This window comes from Odontesthes bonariensis, chromosome 18 (assembly GCF_027942865.1).
Source record: "Odontesthes bonariensis isolate fOdoBon6 chromosome 18, fOdoBon6.hap1, whole genome shotgun sequence".
Lineage (NCBI taxonomy): Eukaryota > Metazoa > Chordata > Actinopteri > Atheriniformes > Atherinopsidae > Odontesthes > Odontesthes bonariensis.
In genome coordinates, this window is record NC_134523.1 from 23399254 (window position 1) to 23420235 (window position 20982).

At 40.7% G+C, this 20982-nt stretch overlaps 2 protein-coding genes across 2 annotated transcripts; both read left to right on the top strand.

The window, feature by feature from the left end:
• The first annotated feature begins 335 nt into the window (after positions 1-335).
• On the top strand, positions 336-4909 carry LOC142367364 (recoverin-like). Its single transcript, XM_075449336.1, has 3 exons — positions 336-722; positions 1457-1568; positions 4827-4909. The coding sequence occupies exons 1-3, from the start codon at positions 336-338 to the stop codon at positions 4907-4909; spliced, it is 582 nt and encodes a 193-aa protein (XP_075305451.1).
• A 7301-nt stretch (positions 4910-12210) lies between these two features.
• Positions 12211-16578, top strand: LOC142367366 (recoverin-like). The gene is made up of 3 exons (XM_075449337.1): positions 12211-12591; positions 14222-14333; positions 16493-16578. Exons 1-3 carry the CDS (start codon positions 12211-12213, stop codon positions 16576-16578), a joined length of 579 nt encoding a protein of 192 aa, XP_075305452.1.
• Positions 16579-20982: the final 4404 nt, after the last annotated feature.

Here is a 20982-nt window from a genome sequence, read left to right on the forward strand (position 1 = left end):
TACTGTGTAATGCACAGGACTTTACCCCAAGATAAACGAGCACTTAAGATGTGAACCAAAGTTCAAAGGTGTCCTTGTCACCTCTTGTTGGTTTTTACTCATGACTTAATGAGCTTACCAATTGGCTTCTGCTCTTTTCACAGCATTTGCGTCTATGGGCCAGGACCAGAAAACAGCAAGAGAACAGCAGCCATATAACAGGGATAGCATTCTGTTTCCCACCTTTACAAAGTAGAAGACGCAACTTGAAATTGTGTTATAATAGTCTTAGGAGACACAAAGGCGAGCAGTCCTCACCCTGATATAGCTCTAAAGGTTTACCAACACCTTCAGTAATGGGTAACAGCAAGAGCAGTGCCGTGTCCAAGGAGATCCTTGAGGACCTGAAGCTCACCACCAAGTTTACAGAGGCTGAGATTTACAATTGGTACGACAACTTCAAGAAGCAGAGCCCATCAGGCCGTATCACAAAAGAGGAGTTTCAAAACATCTACAGCAAGTTCTTCCCAGACTGTGATGCTAATACATACGCCCAGCATGTCTTTCGCTCCTTCGACACAAATGATGACGGCACACTGGACTTCAAGGAGTACATCATTGCCCTCCACATGACGTCAACAGCAACAGGGAACACCCACAAGAAGCTGGAGTGGACCTTCTCGCTGTTTGATGTGGACAGAAACGGACACATCACCAAGTCAGAGGTTACGGATATCTGTACGGTGAGTTTTGAAGACGGGGGATACTCTTTGGCTTCAGTGTTTGGTGACTGTCTGAAGGTAGAGTTAAGCGTTTCATGTTTCATGTTTCCTCAGACAATAGAGCCATGAAAAGCAAATGCAAACTAAATTATAGACAACAGGATCATCTGCATATACTTGAATTTGAAATGAGACTGTCCTACCATAGACAGTCCTTTTTCAGCAACTTTGGAGTACGATAACATAACAGCATGGAAACTTAAATCTAAGTTTTCCAAAATTCTGTATTAAAGGGAGTGAACTACATATGTTTAAATCAGAGTGCATTGCGACTTGTGTAGGCATAATCAGCAATGTCTCTACAACGGTGTTGAGGTCATGGACACATCAGCGCCCGTCCGTGCACTCTTGGTAAAGACGCTTAGCTGATCTGTGTGCTTGGTTTGCAAATATATGGGTATGGATGGCAAATCTGATTACTGAGCATAGTATCCTTCTCATCGTACCATTCATGGGCTCTGTGGCACACATATGCTATAGAGGTGTATGTTTAGTTTCCCGTCTCTTATGGCAGTTTCATGCCATTAAATTACCATCCAAACCGCTAAAGGAGTCACATGGATTTAGCTATTATACCTGAGTAATATGTAGAAAACAACGTAAGCAATTGGACAACTGAAATGTTGCCAACCAAAGGTTAAACCCGAGTGAACAAAACTTCTCCATGCTTGACTGTTTTTTTTTTGTGTCAACAGTCAATTTTCAAGCTGATTCCCAAAGATGAAGTGGAGAACCTGCCCGACGATGAAAACACCCCTGAGAAGCGGGCAGATAAACTCTGGAATGCGTTTGATAAGGGAGACAATGGTGAGATAAAAATAATGTGGATGCAGACTCGAAAACCACTGTACATTACACTGTCACTATCAACAGATTTGCTTAGCGATAGCTTTGAGTCATTTCGCTTAAAACTAATTTGAAATGTTTATGATGTTTCCTGGGGTTTGTACAACAGTTGTGTGAAAAAGAAAGCAAACCCTTCTCCACCTTTAAAGTTTTAAGTAACAGAACATAATACAAAAAAAAAATACCTGCTTAACAGAAACTGAGGAAGCAGTGTAAGAAAAAATAAGTCCACTAATTAAGCAGGTACGTAGCAGCCCAGTGCTGCTAATCACACGCACTTGGTTAATTGATTGTTAGCAGTTAAATGTCCAACACATTTAATAACAGAAATAATCAGGAGTGAAAGTCAGTATTGAGTTTCCCTAATTAGACTACATTACACTGGTTTTACTAGCAGATGTAGCTCAGCTAAACAGATTGTTTGTCACGTGTAAGAGGTGGCGAGGAAGGAGGACCCAGGTGCAGACACAGATTGAAAACCAGAGGTAGACGAAATTTAGACTGATTTATTAAAACTAAACAGACAACGCAGCCAAAAATTAGGGATGCACCGATACGATACTGGTATTGGGCCGATGCTATTCTAATATACTCGTACTCGTTAAAGTTAACCGATACCATGAACCGATACTAATTTATTGCATGAAGACCGCGATCAGAGGGTGGCTTGTCATTTTTGTTGTATTTTTTTAGATTGGCGGCTAGGAGAGATGTCGAGCTAATCAGGAACAGTGTGGTTAGGCTAGTGAGACCGAAACCTGTCTTCCAATTCTTTGCCTTTTATCTGTAGTAGAAGTATCGGCATCGGTACTCGGTATCGGCAAGTACTCAGATCCAAGTATCGGTATCGGTTTGAAAAAAAGTGGTATCGCTGCATCCTAGTGATGTTACCTCCAACACCGAAGCTCCGAAGCACACTTCAAACTCGACAGGGTATTTATAGTGAAGCAGTGGGCCGGAGCTTGCTTCATGTGACGTCACCGATGACGTTTGAACCACTTCACTGCTTCATTCAGACCGAGTCAGCTGACTGCTTCGAGTTGATAGCGGAGCTTTGAACATTTGCCGCGATTCAGTGTATTCAAGATGGCTGAAGCCCTGGTTCATGTCCCCGTTCTACACGTATTATACGTTACGAACAGCTCTCGTTTTTTGATATTCGGAGTTTTGGATTATTCTCTCATGGAGCAACCATCGAGGAAGCGTTCTGTGTGGGAATATTTAGAGCCAAACAGTTCCTTGTCACACCAGCCTCCTCTGTTCCCTGTGACAGAGTATTTTCCAAAAGCTGGAGAAATTGACTCAAAAAAAAAAAGAAACCGTTTGAGTCCTACTGAGCAAAAAATACTTTTCTTGAATAAAAACACCTGAAGTAACACAAGCACCCTCTTTATTACACCAAGCACACTCCCAAAGAAAATATGAACGACAAACCAAAAATTTTCACATTGTTTTTAAATTATTATTCCATCCATCCATCCATTATCTTCCGCTGGTCCGGGGATCGGGTCGCGGGGGCAGCAGCTTAAGCAGAGAAACCCAGATGTCCCTGTCCCCGGCCACTTCCTCCTGCTCTTCTGGGGGGACCCCGAGGCGCTCCCAGGCCAGCCGAGAGACAAGTCTCTCCAACGTGTCCGGGGTCTTCCCCGGGGTCTCCTCCCAGTGGGACGTGTCTCACCAGGCGTCCAGGAGGCATCCTAACCAGATGCCCGAGCCGCCTCATCTGACTCCTTTGGACGCGGAGGAGCAGCGGTTCTACTCCGCACCGATCCGTCTGTCAATCTCCTGCTCCATTCGTCCCTCACTCGTGAACAAGACCCCGAGATACTTGAACTCCTCCACTTGGGGAAGGATCTCATTCCCGACCCGGAGAGGGCAAATTATTATTTCATGGGTAAATTACTCAATCTTTAATGAGGTACTACAAACCCATATGTACAACACACATACATACATACATAAGTGTTATTATAGTGTTATTATATGCATCACGGTCGCAGGGCTTCATATGGTGCAACAATCGTTACTGCCAGTAGATGTCACCCAAGGGAATTGAATGAAGCTTCGGGTAGTGAACCACTTTATGACACAATGGTTCAAAATGATTCAATGCTTCAAAAAGCCTCATTTTGCCATCACTACTGCATCCCTACCTATAATGAAAAAGAAAAAACTAAACCCAAGAACTGACAAAAATGACTAGGAACAAGAACAAACTGTCGGAACAAAACCATGGAGTAGTAGTGGCAGCGGCTGAACTGAAGAGAACAGAGGATCTGAGCAAGAGTGAATGAAACCAGGAGTTTAAATACAGAGGAGGGTGATTGGTGAGTGAAGACAGCGGAGGGAAATAACTCAGGTGAAGGGAGTGGAGCTGAAGAGAGACTGAGGAAGTGAACAAGACTGAGACAAGACAGATCGTGACACTCAGTGGATCTACATGATGAGATTAATTCGATTATATCTATAGTTGGATTATGCTCCTTATTTGAGCAAGGGTAATTCTCCTTGGATATATGGCGGTGAATGAATCGAATCATAGGCATAAAGCGTGTCATACCCGGTATGATAGGTGGCGCTGTGTCCATTCCAACTATTGCTAATAGAGCCACTTCCTGTTTACCTCTTCACCACCACCAACAACAACAAACTCAGGCATTCGAGAAAGATGGCGAACGGAGAGCAAGATAAAGCTACGTCCCTCTACATTTGGTCTGTGATGAGCTGCTTGTTGCACAAACGAGATGCACAACGGAGCATTCTCCATCGCGTTGTTTGTTTCTTTCTGACGGCGACAACAGTAATATCGTCTCCTTTAACTTCCGGGTCACGACCCTGGGAAAAAATCTCGAGCATGCTCAGAAAGCCAAGTCCAATTCACCGCGAGCTTCAAAGTCTATAAGCACGTTTAATTTGACTTCCAACCGAGTTATCTCGGGGTCTTAATCCGACTGCGAGTAATCCGAACCGATCCAATTTTTAGTCAAACTAAGGTGTACACATGAACTTAATAACTCAGTCTTATTGTAATTTAGCCATTAATCTGATTCTTTCAGTGCCATGTAACCCCACAGACTGTTGCTTGTTAAAAATCTAATTAACTTCAAAGACTCCACATTACCTAGTGTGTAATTATTACTTATACGTGTCCAAAACATATCATTGTTGGATACATACTTTCATGTTCTGTTATAAACTTTTTTTTTTTTCTCCATCTAGACAAAGTCACAGAGGACGAGTTCATCAAAGTACTGATGAACGACAAAGGCGCTCTTCGTCTGATTCAGTACGAGCCAGTATGACCCGATCAGGCCAATTCATCCCCCGGCAGTTCTGAGCTTTTCTTCATTCTGTTAATGCAGTGACACCTGACGGTACCCTTAATGACATATGTACCTATCTACATAACTTTCATTTAATAAAACACGTCCTGTGCATTAGTTTAACAGTTGTTACCGTGAAACATGTAGATCTCATACAGGGATGTTTCCTTTCTCATCTCTTAACAATACACAATATGTATTTCTGTTTAATTATGTTCAGTTCCACCATGTTGCACATTCTCGCATATTTGATATTGTAGATAAGTGATGAATAAGTGTTGGTCCTGAATTTCCCCTTGTATTAACTCCAATGAATAAAACTGTGATATTGTCGGAAAAATTATGTTTTTTTATTTCAGTGTCCATATAAAGCAGAGTTACAGGTATGTGAAAGTAACAGTGTGCAACAATAGAGATCGATGCTTGAAAACAGGATTTCTAAATTCATTTTTTCATTGTGCAAAAATAATTAATAGTCTTTTATACCTCAGAATGAACCCTTTATGTCTATTATTAGAGTGTATTAAAACCGTAACACACAAGTAGAGGAAGAACACGTTGATGAATGTGGAGGAATCCGTGAGCAAGTTCAAATAAAACAAAGATTTTTTAAAGTGCATCTAAACACGTTAGTCTGACTGAAATCGTACGAAATCAAAGCTCGATTAAAGGGATAGTTCGCCTCTTTTGACATGAAGCTGTATGACATCCCATATTAGCAACATCATTTATGAACATTTTCTTACCCCCCGCTGCGTCCTGTGAGCCGAGTTCCGGCCTCATTTTAGCGTTGACGAAGGTAGTCCAGCTAATTGGCTGGGGCTTAAAAAATAAAGCGTCTTGCTTCTCAAAACAATATGCTTTCAAAAGAGTAATACATTTGCGTCACAAAATCGTTCAACAAAAAAAGTCAGACCTCACAATCGCTTGGCGCTATTTCTCTCTCCCTTCATATCACTGCCTGCTGTGTAGACCGTGCAGACTGAAGTGCAGACCCAGCAGTCCCCTGCTTCCGAGCAGTCAACACTGTAACAGGTGCAGCTGTCGGCAGGTGGCTGAACGCATTGATATGAAGGGAAGCAAAAACAGTGTGGTGCGGAGCAGGAAAACAAAGTCAGGAACTGTGGTATCTCAGCCTCTGAGCGCTGTGGGGCAGTTTCAAGCCCCGGAATGCACATAAAATAAGGTTATTGTATTCCAAAACACGTCAGAAACACATAGTTTTAAGGTTTGTTAGCCTTGTTACTTGTGGTTGGTTCACTGGTTTTCCTTCCTCAGTACCACTTTTAGTTGGTCCTGACCACTGCAGATTGGGAACATCCCACAAGAGCTGTGGAAAAGCTATCATCCAGCTTTGGTCCCTGTCAAACTCGCTCAAACTCTGACGCTCGTCCATTTCTTTCTTCTTCCAACGCATCAGCTTCAAAGACAGAATATTTACTGTCTGTCTACTACATTGCATTCAGACTTTAATGGGATAACCATTGTTTTTCTCCTGTCAGTGGACATGTTGTGTCTGTTCGCTGTATGTTTTCTTTGTCTTGTATATACCAAGATTGACCAAAACCAAACCAAATTTCACGAAACTTAAAGCTGCCGTCGGCAGGTTTTCAAAATTCCGAGTCTAAAGTCGGAAAATTCGAACTGATACAACTTTCAGGTCCCTCCCCCTCTGTGGACGAGGTTGTGCACATGAGTTCACACCAGTGTGCGCGCACACAAGCTGGGGGCAGACTCACGCTCAGCATGGAAGACGTGGTTGGTGACTGTTCTGCTCAGATAATAGATCAATAATAATCTAACGTGATTGGTTAAAAACAGCCGGGAGCGCTCGATTTTTGCAAGCACAATTACAGGCTTTAGAGGGAGCTACAGAATTCGGGATTTTTCCTAAACAGCCTATTTAATATTCTACTTCCAGAATCCCATGACAGTTCAAGCTAATATGACTAAAAAAAAGTTGCCGACGGCAGCTTTAACAAAGAGGTCATATTTTTTGGGATGCACACTCTGAATGTGAAGATGTGAATGAGAAATGGTAAAAATCAAAGAACAAATTCCATCAATGCAGAAAAAAGTTTGTACATTTTTGCCTGTTTTGAATAAAACTTGATGTACATTTTAAACTTCAGATTAAAATGGTGTCTCACCAGTTATGATTCGTCTCAAGGTTTGTTTCTATTTACTTTACCACCGCTTTCTTACACTGTGCAGCCATGTTTATTCACCTCAAACCAGTCAACAGACACCTGTCTGTTTCACATTTGTCTTTTTTGTGGCTTTATAAATGATTGTCTCAGGTTAGCTTTGCTGATCGGGAATGCCCTCATGTTGATTCAGGTCTCAGTGGATCAAAAGGTGACACAGGTCCTGCCTCTCCAGACTCACCGGTTGCACTCTGAAAAGCATTTGCTGTCAGATGGGAAAATCCAAATCACTTGTGAAGCTGTGGTGCTGCGAGGGGGGGAGTCGTCTGAGGTCAGGGCTTAGGGCATCGTCACAGGATTAAGTTGTGCTGTTTACTAAAGAAGAGAGACGAGCTATTTGTGAGGAGAGTTTAAGAGTGCATCCATCATCTCGTGAATGCAGAGAAGGGCTGCAGATCCTAATCAGGTTTCATTGAGAAAGTTATGTTGTTGTTGGTGTTACAAAACAGGGCTCATATTCTGAGCTGAGTGGACCCCTGACTGAAGAACTGAATCAGTGGTTCAGGTCATACTCTGGATTCAAGATGGCTGAAGCCCCGGTTCATGTCCCCGTTCTACACGTATCATACGTTACGAACAGCTCTCGTTTTTTGATATTCGGAGTTTTGGATTATTCTCTCATGGAGCAACCATCGAGGAAGCGTTCTGTGTGGGTATATTTCGAGCCAAACAGTTCCTTGTCACACCAGCCTCCTCTGTTCCCTGTGACAGAGTATTTTCCAAAGGTGGAGAAATTGTCTAAAAAAAAAAAAGAAACCAGGTGAGCCCTTCCACTGTGCAAAAACTACTTTTCTTGAATAAAAACATCTGAACACAAGCACCCTCTTTATTACACCAAGCACACTCCGAAAGAAAATATGAATGACAAACCAAAAAACATTGTTTTTAAATTATTATTTCATGGGTAAATTACTCAATCTTTAATGAGGTACTACAAACCCATATGTACAACACACATACATACATAAGTGTTATTATAGTGTTATTATATGCATCACATTCACAGGGCTTCATATGGTGCAACAATCGTTACTGCCAGTAGATGTCACCCAAGGGAATTGAATGAAGCTTCGGGTAGCGAACCACTTTATGACACAATGGTTCAAAATGATTCAATGCTTCAAAAAGCCTCATTTTGCCATCAGTACTCAAAAGGGCGGCTATAAGTTACCATAATGGTTACAATCCGGCGAGGAATGACTGGAAACCACCTCCTCTTGTACTGCTGGGATGATGAGGCTGATGTACTGCACCTGTGAGGAATCAAGCTCCTGGGGCTTGATGAAGTCAGCCCAGCACACCCGCGCCCTCTGGTGGAGAGACTTGGTCAAAACCCCAATCCCTGACAGTTTTAAAACCCTTGCCTGTGAAATAATAAATATTACAACAAATGAAAAATATAACAAATCTGCAGTCAAATTTTTTTTTTTATTTCTACATATATATGCAAAGATTGGCAGTTGTGTATCATCGTAAAGTCTAGAGGGAATTTAAATGATTTATTCTTTTGGAAATGTAAAACCCAAATACCCAAAAAAGTGTATTTTTCTACTTTAAACTCCACCGTCTGTGTCATATATCTATGATATATGATGGAACTAAACTGATACTACACGTAACCTAAATGTTTGGAAATTGTAGATTCTTTCACTTTATTAAATGAATTTTATAAGTGTAAAAAAAAAAAAAAAACATGACAAAAAAATGCAAACAATCCTTCAGGTTCCCCAGTTGTTCAGTACAAGTTTGAACTCAATCCAGATCCTTTTTCTACAAATGAGACTCGATGATGGAGAAATCTGAAACCTTTTGGGATTCAGAAGCTCCCAAACGTTAAATATCAAGACTTTATGGGATAATCAAATAGGTCTACTAGACTTTATCAGCCACCTTTCCTTCTGATATATAAATGAAAGACATTCTTTAACAAAGCGGTTATTTTAGCTGTGAAAATGACATTGTGTAAAGTTGTATTGGTAGTTCAATCAAATCAAACATATATTTACATTATTAAAACAACCTATTGTTATTTTTTGTCTTGCCATGTGTAATTGTTTCTATTTCTGAAAATACGAGAAATATAACATTTTCAATCCATCCGCACGTGTTAGTTTTTGTCAAACTACAGCCGTTGTGGCCTTGACGTCCAGGTCAAATCTTCTACCAAATCAGCCCTTTGTTGAATCGACATGGAACGCAGCTCATGAAAAATGAATGTGTTCACACGAGCGCTGCTGTGGCTCCGCCTTCAGTGGATTCAGTTTAATTGAATTACTGTAACTCAGCAGATTTCCTCTGCTGCTCCCAGACAGAGCGTCGCTGTTTGCCGTCAACTCCTCTGCTGATCACACAGGTAGGACCCATGATAAGTGTTGATGTTCGGGATAATACTTCCAACACTTTAAACTTAAACTAAACCAGTTTGTGTTAACAGGAAAATGTAAAAATGACGTGTTGTGTACAGTAGGAGGTTTGAGTAGGAAATGTTTTGTTATATTTTTCATGGTTGTCAACATATAATAAGAACAACAACAGCAGATGTTTCTGGACTGCTTTCTATCTGAGACACATAAGATCTTTAGTTAACCTTCACAACAAAACATTTTTTACCACGCAGAAGTTCTTCGGGGAAACACCAGGAGGAATCATCCATGTTCATTTGGTATGAAGAAATCATTCTATTCACAGGGATTTTTGAGTAAAAACAATGAGAAAAAGCTACAAAAAAAAAAGTTGAATAACTTTGACAATCCTTATTTGTAAGTGACAACCAAGAACAACTGCAAAATCTGAAAAATACACATTTTTAGGCATTTATTTTTTCAAATGAATAATCTTTCAGAAAATCCCAAATGTTATTGAACCCTAAAGCTGAATGTTTAACAAAGGGAAACTAACTTGTGTCTTTCTCTGGGGAACACATACAGGCATGCACAGCTTGGCACTAAGTAATTATTTATGTGGAATTATTTGAGAACAAGAAAACTATCCACAGAGTTCTTTCAGTACTTAATCTGTTACTGAGCAACATTAAGTTCAAGTGGCCACAGCCTCTTAGATGCTGTTCAAAGACATATGTTGGCTCTCGTTAGTGTAGATCTTGCATTTCATCTGGATTTAAGTCAGGTGAGGAGGTCATTATTCCATCATCGGAGTCATTTACTGACTAGAGGAGTGGAGTAAAGCATAAAGGTCATGGTTTTCTTGAATGTTGTGGACAGTTGGAAGACAGAATTGTCCAGTAACTAGCAGCAGGTTGGACTTAGTTATCAGCTCCTCTATAGTCCGAAAGGTCCACCTATCTCATCCGTAATGGCCGCTGTCCGTTAACATTACATTACGGTTATTTTGCAGACGCTTTTATCCAAAGCGACTTACAATAAGTGTGTTCCACATCGGTAGGCAAAAGAACTTCAGGTCACAAGAAATCACAAGTGCATTTCCTTCCAAAACCAAACAGCTAAGAGCATAACTAGTTGTAGAGTAAGTGCAGTAAGTTAGGTACCTAGACAAATGGGAAGACAATTTAGAAAACAAAGACAATTTAGGAAACAAATAAGTGCGTAAGAAGCTGGGACGAAACTAGCGAAACGAAACGTTAACAGTGTCCCACCTCCACCTTGTGCGTGCCTGACTCTAACCTGAGCCAAAAGGATTCTGCACAGATCAATTCATCTAAAACTGTGGTCTCAAACTGATCCGTGAAAGGGCCAGTGCTGCTACAGGTTTATGTTCCAACCCTGAACTGTCTGCACTGAAGGTCTTAACCAGTACAGTTGACTATATGAAACAAGTCAGCTGTGCTGCTGCAGGGTGGAAACAATAACCTGCAGCCACACCGGCCCTTTCCCGGATCAGTTTGAGACCGCTGATCTAAAACATGTCTCTGAGCACCTGACAGCTTAAACTTTGGTTTGTTCCTGGCAGGAACTTCGCAGTACTGACGTTTTATGAGTTTCTGTTAGCAAAAGGTAGAATTTTTCTCAGTTCCTTTGCAGTTAAATTGCACCTTTTCTTCTCATGAGTGTCTCTAGTCATAAACCTGCCTACCAATTACTCTGCCTACTCGAGGCATTCATTACTTTTGTTTAAAATGCTGCAGCTGGACGCTTAACTAGAACCAACAGAGGAGCACACACGACTCCTGTTCCTTATCTCGCCAGTGATAACCAGTTTATTTTAGAATTCAATATCAAATCTTGACGATAGCCTTTAAGCCCCTCAACATATTTCTGAATGGTTAAAGCTATACTCGACTAGAACTCTTAGGTCATGTAATCAGGGATTAATAGCTGTCCTGCAGACCCGGATTTAAAACCCAGAGGGATCGTTTCAGGCGGTTGCACCTCAATTATGGAATGCACTTTTTTTCTTTTTTTTACATTGTAGCCTACTGATTGTTTCGGTTCCTTTAAAAAGCAGACGGGGACTGTTATTCAGTCTTATTGTGAAGCACTTCGTCCACTCTCCTTCACTACAGAAACTCTGTAATGTGAGAACAAAATTCTTAACAAACAATTGTTCACACAGTGTATTTACCAGTATCTGCCGGGTAATGTCTTGGTTAATTGTACTTCATCACCAGGATTTGTGGGATGCGGTTAGGAAAAATATAAAATGTGATTTTCCTCCTCTCACCTAAACACAGATGAGCCTGTAATCACACCTTCTTAAGTCTCTTTTGCTTCTCATGTGCCAGCTTGATTCTAAAGTAGCCAAGTTGTAGAGAGTGATGCCAAAACTGTGTAATGCACAGGACTTTACCCCAAGATAAACGAGCACTTAAGATGTGACCGAAGTTCAAAGGTGTCCTTGTCACCTCTTGTTGGTTTTTACTCATGACTTAATGAGCTTACCAATTGGCTTCTGCTCTTTTCACAGCATTTGCGTCTGTGGGCCAGGACCAGAAAACAGCAAGAGAACAGCAGCCATATAACAGGGATAGCATTCTGTTTCCCACCTTTACAAAGTAGAAGACGCAACTTGAAATTGTGTTATAATAGTCTTAGGAGACACAAAGGCGAGCAGTCCTCACCCTGATATAGCTCTAAAGGTTTACCAACACCTTCAGTAATGGGTAACAACAAGAGCAGTGCCGTGTCCAAGGAGATCCTTGAGGACCTGAAGCTCACCACCAAATTTTCAGAGACTGAAATTTACCATTGGTACGAAAACTTCAAGAAGCAGTGCCCATCAGGCCGTATCACAAAAGAGGAGTTTCAAAACATCTACAGCAAGTTCTTCCCAGACTGTGATGCTAATACATACGCCCAGCATGTCTTTCGCTCCTTCGACACAAATGATGACGGCACACTGGACTTCAAGGAGTACATCATTGCCCTCCACATGACGTCAACAGGGAAGACCCACAAGAAGCTGGAGTGGACCTTCTCGCTGTTTGATGTGGACAGAAACGGACACATCACCAAGTCAGAGGTTACGGATATCTGTACGGTGAGTTTTGAAGACGGGGGATACTCTTTGGCTTCAGTGTTTGGTGACTGTCTGAAGGTAGAGTTAAGCGTTTCAGGTTTGGAGACTTTTTGCTAAGAAAATAGAGCTATAAATAGCAAATGCAAACTAAATTATAGACAACAGGATCATCTGCATATACTTGAATTTGAAATGAGACTGTCCTACCATAGACAGTCCTTTTTCAGCAACTTTGGAGTACGATAACATAACGGCATGGCAACTTAAATTTAAGTTTTTCAAAATTCTGTATTAAAGGGAGTGAACTACATATGTTTAAATCAGAGTGCATTGCGACTTGTGTAGGCATAATCAGCAATGTCTCTACAACGGTGTTGAGGTCATGGACACATCAGCGCCCGTCCGTGCACTCTTGGTAAAGACGCTTAGCTAATCTGTGTGCTTGGTTTGCAAATATATGGGTATGGATGGCAAATCTGATTACTGAGCATAGTATCCTTCTCATCCTACCATTCATGGGCTCTGTAGCACACATATGCTATAGAGGTGTATGTTTAGTTTCCCGTCTCTTATGGCAGTTTCATGCCATTAAATTACCATCCAAACCGCTAAATGTTGAGGCTGTATCATCTGCAATAGACAACAAAGGTAAAGAAATCAACTTGTATCAAAAGTGTAGCTAAAGAACATGAGTAGGTTGTAAAAACAGTGGGTAAAATAGTTTGAGATTGGGTAAAGATGGATGGATGGATGGATGTCCAACATTCAGACAGAGAGTAAGCTTGGGAACTAATATTTGCTGGGCAGTGCACATGTGATCAGGAGTGCAATCAGAGTACCACAAAACAAGAGAAAGTTTCCAACTTTGGCTATTTCTGATCTCAACTCTGTGTTGGATTTAATTTTAGAATGAAAAGCCATGGTATTATCCTTGTAAAGTAACCTATTTCTAATCAAGGAATCAGATTACGATTATGATTCAACACATAGATTTTGGAGTGCTCTAATTCAATTTCAACGGTTCTACATACAGAGAAATATGGCGGCATACTAACTATATAAAATTAAGACTGAACGGGATTATTTAAAACATTTCAGACCAAACATGTCTGGTTAAAGGGGCTGAAAGGCTTTCATTTCTTGAAGGAATCTTATCTGGATGCAATGGACCATAAATAGGGATGCTGAAGTGACCTGACAGCATGTAGAGTTGATGAGTCGCCTACAAATAGATTTCTATGAACTCTGTAGATCAAAGTAACATCCATGTGAGCGCCAGGATGCAGGTTTTCCCAGCAGAAGATTTAACAAGATGATCAGTGTTATTTTACATGTCAGTGGTTTTAATGTTAGATGAGAGATCATCCAAACACAGAGCAAAGAGCTGGGGGGTTAATCCAGAGTACAAAAGTAAGGTCGATGATCAGATGTGACCTCCTGAAATGAAAAGATTAAAAAGAGTAATGGTTCCACCACCCCATAAAAGTCAAGTTTATAGCTATAGGAGTCACATGGATTTTAGCTATTATACCTGAGTAATATGTAAAAAATAACGTAAGCAATTGGACAACTGAAATGTTGCCAACCAAAAGTTAAACCCGAGTGAACAAATCTTCTCCATGCTTGACTGTTTTTTTTTTTGTGTCAACAGTCAATTTTCAAGCTGATTCCCCAAGATGAAGTGGAGGACCTGCCCGACGATGAAAACACCCCTGAGAAGCGGGCAGATAAACTCTGGAATGCGTTTGATAAGGGCGACAATGGTGAGATAAAAATAATGTGGATGCAGACTCGAAAACCACTGTACATTACACTGTCACTATCAACAGGTTTGCTTAGCGATAGCTTTGAGTCATTTCGCTTAAAACTAATTTGAAATGTTTATGATGTTTCCTGCTCTGAGGGGTTTGTACAACAGTCGTGTGAAAAAAAAGCAAACCTTTCTCCACCTTTAAAGTTTTAAGTAACAGAACATAATACAAAAAAATATATGCTACCGGCGAGGAAGGAGGACCCAGGTGCAGACACAGATTGAAAACCAGAGGTAGACAAAATTTAGACTGATTTATTAAAACTAAACAGACAACGCAGCCTAAAATTAGGGATGCACCGATACGATAGTGGTATCAGGCCGATACTATTCTAATATACTCGTACACGTTAAAGTTAACCGATACCAATTTATTGCATGAAGACCCCCATCAGAGGGTGGCTTGTCATTTTTGTTGTATTTTTTTAGATTGGCGGCTAGGGGAGATGTCGAGCTAATCAAAAACAGTGTGGTTAGGCTAGTGAGAATGAAACCTGTCTTCCAATTCATTGTATTTTATCTGTAGTAGAAGTATCAGCATCGGTACTCGGTATCGGCAAGTACTCAGATCCAAGTATCAGTATCGTATCGGTTTGAAAAAAAGTGGTATCGCTGCATCCCTACCTATAATGAAAAAGAAAAAAACAAAACCCAAGAACTGACAAAAACAACTACGAACAAGAACAAACTGTGGGAACAAAACCAAGGAGTAGTAGTGGCAGCGGCTGAACTGAAGAGAACAGAGGATCTGAGCAAGAGTGAATGAAACCAGGAGTTTAAATACAGAGGAGGGTGATTGGTGAGTGAAGACAGCGGAGGGAAATAACTCAGGTGAAGGGAGTGGAGCTGAAGAGAGACTGAGGACGTGAACAAGACTGAGACAAGACAGATCGTGACACTCAGTGGATCTACATGATGAGATTAATTCGATTATATCTATAGTTGGGTTATGCTCCTTATTTGAGCAAGGGTAATTCTCCTTGGATATATGGCGGTGAATGAATCGAATCATAGGCATAAAGCGTGTCATACCCGGTATGATAGGTGGCGCTGTGCCCATTCCAACTATTGCTAATAGAGCCACTTCCTGTTGACCTCTTCACCACCAACAACAACAACAAACTCAGGCATACGAGAAAGATGGCGAACGGAGAGCAAGATGAAGCTACGTCCCTCTACATTTGGTCTGTGATGAGTTGCTTGTTGCACAAACGAGATGCACAACGGAGCATTCTCCATCGCGTTGTTTGTTTCTTTCCGGCGGCGGCGACAACAGTAATATCGTCTCCTTTGACTTCCGGCTCACGACCCCGGGAAAAAATCTTGAGCATTCGCAGAACACCACGAATTTCACCGTCTACAAGCACGTGAGGTGTCTGATACTTAAGACAGTGGAGAAGGGCCTTTTTCTGGGTTCACTGAGTACATATCCGCTGGGCGTGTCCCCGTACCGGCCACTGAGTGCACGTGTTTCAACTAGGGATAACATATAGTCAAATAAGAAAATAAGGAAAAATACATTCCAAAGACATGTATTAAATGGACATTGTCTCTTGGCCAGATGCCTGGAGAAAGACCTTGAGATTCTCCCATAAAATAAGATTCCCCCTGCTGAAAAATCAGAGAGGCTTCCATTCGCACCAATTGAGCTACTCTCTCTCCAGACTTGATGCATCTTTTCTGTAAATTCGAGATGGACCTGATGACTGCAATAAAGGTTTCTATGTTCGACTAAGTCCGTGTCAGCAGAGTTCTTCATCACTCATCTCCACATCGGCTCGGCGACCGTCCCTCATGTTTACTACACACGTTTACCAACCGAGTTATCTCGGGGTCTTAATCCGACTGCGAGTAGCCCGAACAGATCCAATTTTTACTCAAACTAAGGTGTACACATGAACTTAATAACTCAGTCTTATTGTAATTTAGCCATTAATCTGATTCTTTCAGTGCCATGTAACCCCACAGACTGTTGCTTGTAAAAAATCCAATTAACTTCAAAGACTCCACATTACCTAGTGTGTAATTATTACTTATACGTGTCCAAAACATATCATTGTTGGATACATACTTTCATGTTCTGGTATAAACTTTTTTTTTCTCTCCATCTAGATAAAGTCACAGAGGACGAGTTCATCAAAGGACTGTTGAACGACGAAGACGCTCTTCGTCTGATTCAGTACGAGCCTTTAACATAATGACCCGATCAGGCCAATTCATCCCCCGGCAGTTCTGAGCTTTTCCACATGACCCTTCATTCTGTTAATGCAGTGACACCTGACGGTACCCTCAAACAAAGTCAACGCACAGGGGGTGTAATTCTAATGCCTCATTGCCCCACATTAAATGATTCATAATCCCCTGCTTGGTTTTATAACCTTGTTACCTGTGCATGTGTGCTGTCTGAGTTGTTTTCGGTGCACCAAATGAAAGACTAAAAAGTGGAAAATATGAGAGAAAGCATCCAGACAACCTGTGATTACAATCCTCAGAGCAACCATTTAAACTTTTAAAGCCTAATATTATCTACACATAGACTGCAGTCTGTCCACTACAAAGTGAACATATACATAACTTTCATTTAATAAAACACGTCCTGTGCATTAGTTTAACAGTTGTCACCGTGAAACATGTAGATCTCATACGGGGATGTTTCCTTTCTCACCTCTTAACAATACACAATATATATTTCTGTCGTCTTTAATTATGTTCAGTTCCACCATGTTGCACATTCTCGCATATTTGATATTGTAGATAAGTGATGAATAAGTGTTGGTCCTGAATTTCCCCTTGTATTAACTCCAATGAATAAAACTGTGATATTGTCAGAAAAATTGTGATTTTTATTTCAGTGTCAATATAAAGAACACGTTGATGAATGTGGAGGAATCTGTGAGCAAGTCCAAATAAAAGAAGGATTTTTTAAAGTGCATCTAAATACGTTAGTCTGACTGAAATCGTACGAAATCAAAGCTCGATTAACATACCCAGATAATTTCTGTGAGGATCGAATCAATCCTCCAAGTTTATGATCACCTTGACGAAAATGGGCCTCGGTGCTCCGCAGATGCTCCAGATTTCAACCGTTTTACATCTTTTTGTAGAAACATTAAAGTGTTTGTTAAAACAGCAGAAAAGTTGCTTTCATTCACCGCTTTTTACTGTTTCTTTTGCATCAGAAATTGCGATTAAAATCAATCAGCCCATTAAGATCACGAGGCAATTTGCAATCCCTGAGAACATTTCTGACTGTTGCTGTGCTCTAATATAATCCTGGTTTTATAATGGCTGCCACATTAAAGACGTCTGTGCAGTGAATTCAGCTCTACTTAAATGTAAGATCTCACACAGTACACAGCATCACAGCGTTCACCAAACTTTGGTCAAAAACACGTGTATGTAAACTGGGACAAAGATGGTGGTTGAATTTAATGGGCCAGTAAAGCTGTAACCATGTCCAGGTCCATGTATCATGAGTCATTTTTTAAATTCTAAATTGCTAATTTACTGGTTGTGTTTTTTTGAGCTTGTTGCTGAGGCGTAGGTGCTCCTTTAGGCTTGTGCCAAACAAGCATTTTTCCTGTATAAGCAGGCGTAATAAGCAGGATCTGTCACGACCCTGTTCCCTCCACCCCTCTCCTTGCGCCATTAGTCCAGATTGAAATCATAAAAGTCATGTTGTCAGGTTTTGGGGTTGGGGGTGAAGGTGTGGGGAAGGTAGGACACGGATGCGGACTTCAAAAAGAAAACTGGATTTATTCACAGGACTCAAAAAACAAAGTACAAACCAAAGGCGTGGCTGAACCGGATATCAACAAAACTTAACTGGGGATAAATACTTGGAAACAAAACAAAGGGCATAACATGACATGGATAAATAAATAAATACTTAGCTTTAGTCAGGTTGTGGCATGGCATAAAGGACAAGGAACGAACAGGTCAGGAATATCTAACAAAGAACCGACAAACTGAGAGGGGAGACTGGAAACTAAATAGGGAGTGAGTGATTAGGTACAGCTGGTGAAACTGGACAGGTGAGGGGAAAACCAATGGCAAGACTAAAAATCAACCAAGACATGAACCGAAACACAAAAACGTAACCCAAAACATAAAACTAAAAAGATGAGTCCCATGGCGTGACACATGTCAAATGTTATTGGTGTGTTTTTTTTCGTAGTTTTGTGCTTTACTGACACCATTTACTGTGAGAGGATGACACCATGGCCTTTGTGTTCACAATAACTTGACTAACAGCATAAAATGACACTCAAAAAGCTTAAAATGCATATAAATGACACGTGAAAAGTGCCTTATACATACACATTACCATCAGGCAGTTAAGTCTGTCAGTGAAACAAATCAAAACAGCACTATTGATGGATCTCTGGTACTCATGTTGTTTGTGTGGAGATTTATTGTGACGTACATCCACATCATGTATTTTTAGAATAGAATAGAATTGAATGAAGACCTTAGCTTACCTTACCTTTATTCACATAAATCCCTGAATTATATGCTGCACTGTACCATATAAGATGTGCTGGCAAATTTCCCAGGGGGAAATATGTAATACTTCCAATTCTTCTTTGAGAAACATTATTTTATATATTTCAATGATTTTCTGACATTTTTGTTGTCAAAAACCTGTTTTACTTCTTTTGTACCAAATCACGATAAAAAAATCCCATGCTGAAATAAAACGATTTCCATTCATCTAGTTTCACTGCCCGCTTTATCCATTCCAGGGTCACGGGGGCTGGTGTTGGGTGAAAGGCAGGGTACACCTTGGACAGTCTATCACAGAGCCAACGCAGACCATGCACCCTCACACTCACTCCAAGGGTCAGTTCAGAAACACCAATGAACCTAACATGCATCGTTTTGGACTGTGTCTGAAGAGGAAGCTCCAGGAAGCTTCTTGTGTGAGACCACAGAGCTAACCACCACAATACTGTGCAGCATTACTTGGTAAAAAAGCCCCCACCCCAACTTATTTTGGAATGTTTTGCAGGCCTGAATGCAAAAAAACATTGTGAATTTTTTCCTTTGCCCTTGTCTTTGGCTCCCCCTACAATTGTGGGATGAAACACCACCGCCAATAGAAACAAACCCAAGTGTGAATCCAGTACATGTACAGCCATACACATGAATTCGATGTCATGTTGAAGAGGCCACAAAGACGCCATCAGAAGCTTACAAAGCAAAACAGTGTGGTGCGGAGCAGGAAAACAAAGTGATGAACTGTGGTATCTCAGCCTCTGAGCGCTGTGGGGCAGTTTCAAGCCCCGGAATGTATATAAAATAAGGTTATTGTATTCCAAAACACGTCAGAAGCACGTAGTTTTAAGGTTCACAAACTGCCGTAAGTCAACAATACACTACGTTATGTAAAATTGTATAAAAGTATTACTCAGTGACTTAATTGCACCATATATCAAAAGTTACTCAATAAAAAAGTGAAACCTTAAAATGTTAAAAGATTAAATTATTAAATACATTTGATCAAGGATGAACTTAAAAACACAGTCACATATATTTATGATTAATAATAGAACAGCACTTCACTCTCCATATGGTGACTGTTGTATAACTTCTGTATTATCCAACCCCTTAAATTACTTTTCTAATTACTGTTCACATACAGTGCTGGGCAGTGACCTGGAAGTTTTAGGTCACTGCCTCACTGCCTATATTATGTCAATCCCTCTCTTTCGGTCTCATTCCCTTGACTGGGGAGATTAGTGACATAATCTTCTGTCCAGCATCTGAAAACATCTGTCCAAATATCCAAATCTCTTTCTGTCTTCTTTGATCCTTGCTTTTTCTTTTATTCCTCGATGTACTTATTACTAAATGTACTGTACAGTGTCTCAAATTCTCACTCTGTCATCCATGCTGGGTACAACCAGAGGGCATCTGAGGCTGATGGGAAAGTCATTAGTGCAGCAGCCATTTGGTCATCTCACTAAGAATCCCAAATGGGAATCTCCTGGCAAAAGAAAAAGTCAGAGGATCACGAAAGCTAGATGGACAAATCCTCTGGGAACCATAATTATCTGCAACTGTCTCAGTATAGAACAAAGCTGCAGTTAAACAAGTTTTAAGCCACTGTAGGTATCCAAAATTTGAATGTGCTTCAGAGAAACTACTTGAAATTCTGAATTATTCTGTTAAATGAATCGAATTCACAAGAAAAACATCAAACTTTATTCTCTGACATCACAAAGTTATCAGTTTGCAAGACAAAGCTTGAACATTGAGTCACAAATTTGTGACATTTTGTTTTACTGTAGTGATTATTAGATTTTATGTCAAAATATCATCATCTTTGTAAATGTATTAACTTCTTACAAGTCTTACAAGGCTTATCACATGCTAAATCAGCCATCAACACTATGGCTCAAGATTTCTTTTTTTTTTTTAACCTGGCTCCCACGACCCGAGAGACCACCAGAAACCCGAAGCCACACAGCCCCCCACAGCACACCATCGACCGCCCAGAGCGGAGGGACAGCAACGCACCACCCCCAATATGTGATAAAGCTAATCAGCGGAGACCAGAGAGAATGAAATTCAGCCAGTTGATCTTTTGAGGAGGCAGA

Excerpts from the sequence above, each read along its gene's own strand:
- LOC142367364 (XM_075449336.1), top strand. The coding sequence starts at position 336 with ATGGGTAACAGCAAGAGCAGTGCCGTGTCCAAGGAGATCCTTGAGGAC. Across the intron at positions 723-1,456 it reads AGGTTACGGATATCTGTACG|TCAATTTTCAAGCTGATTCC; the intron begins GTGAGTTTTGAA and ends TTGTGTCAACAG. Across the intron at positions 1,569-4,826 it reads GTTTGATAAGGGAGACAATG|ACAAAGTCACAGAGGACGAG; the intron begins GTGAGATAAAAA and ends TTCTCCATCTAG.
- LOC142367366 (XM_075449337.1), top strand. The coding sequence starts at position 12,211 with ATGGGTAACAACAAGAGCAGTGCCGTGTCCAAGGAGATCCTTGAGGAC. Across the intron at positions 12,592-14,221 it reads AGGTTACGGATATCTGTACG|TCAATTTTCAAGCTGATTCC; the intron begins GTGAGTTTTGAA and ends TTGTGTCAACAG. Across the intron at positions 14,334-16,492 it reads GTTTGATAAGGGCGACAATG|ATAAAGTCACAGAGGACGAG; the intron begins GTGAGATAAAAA and ends CTCTCCATCTAG.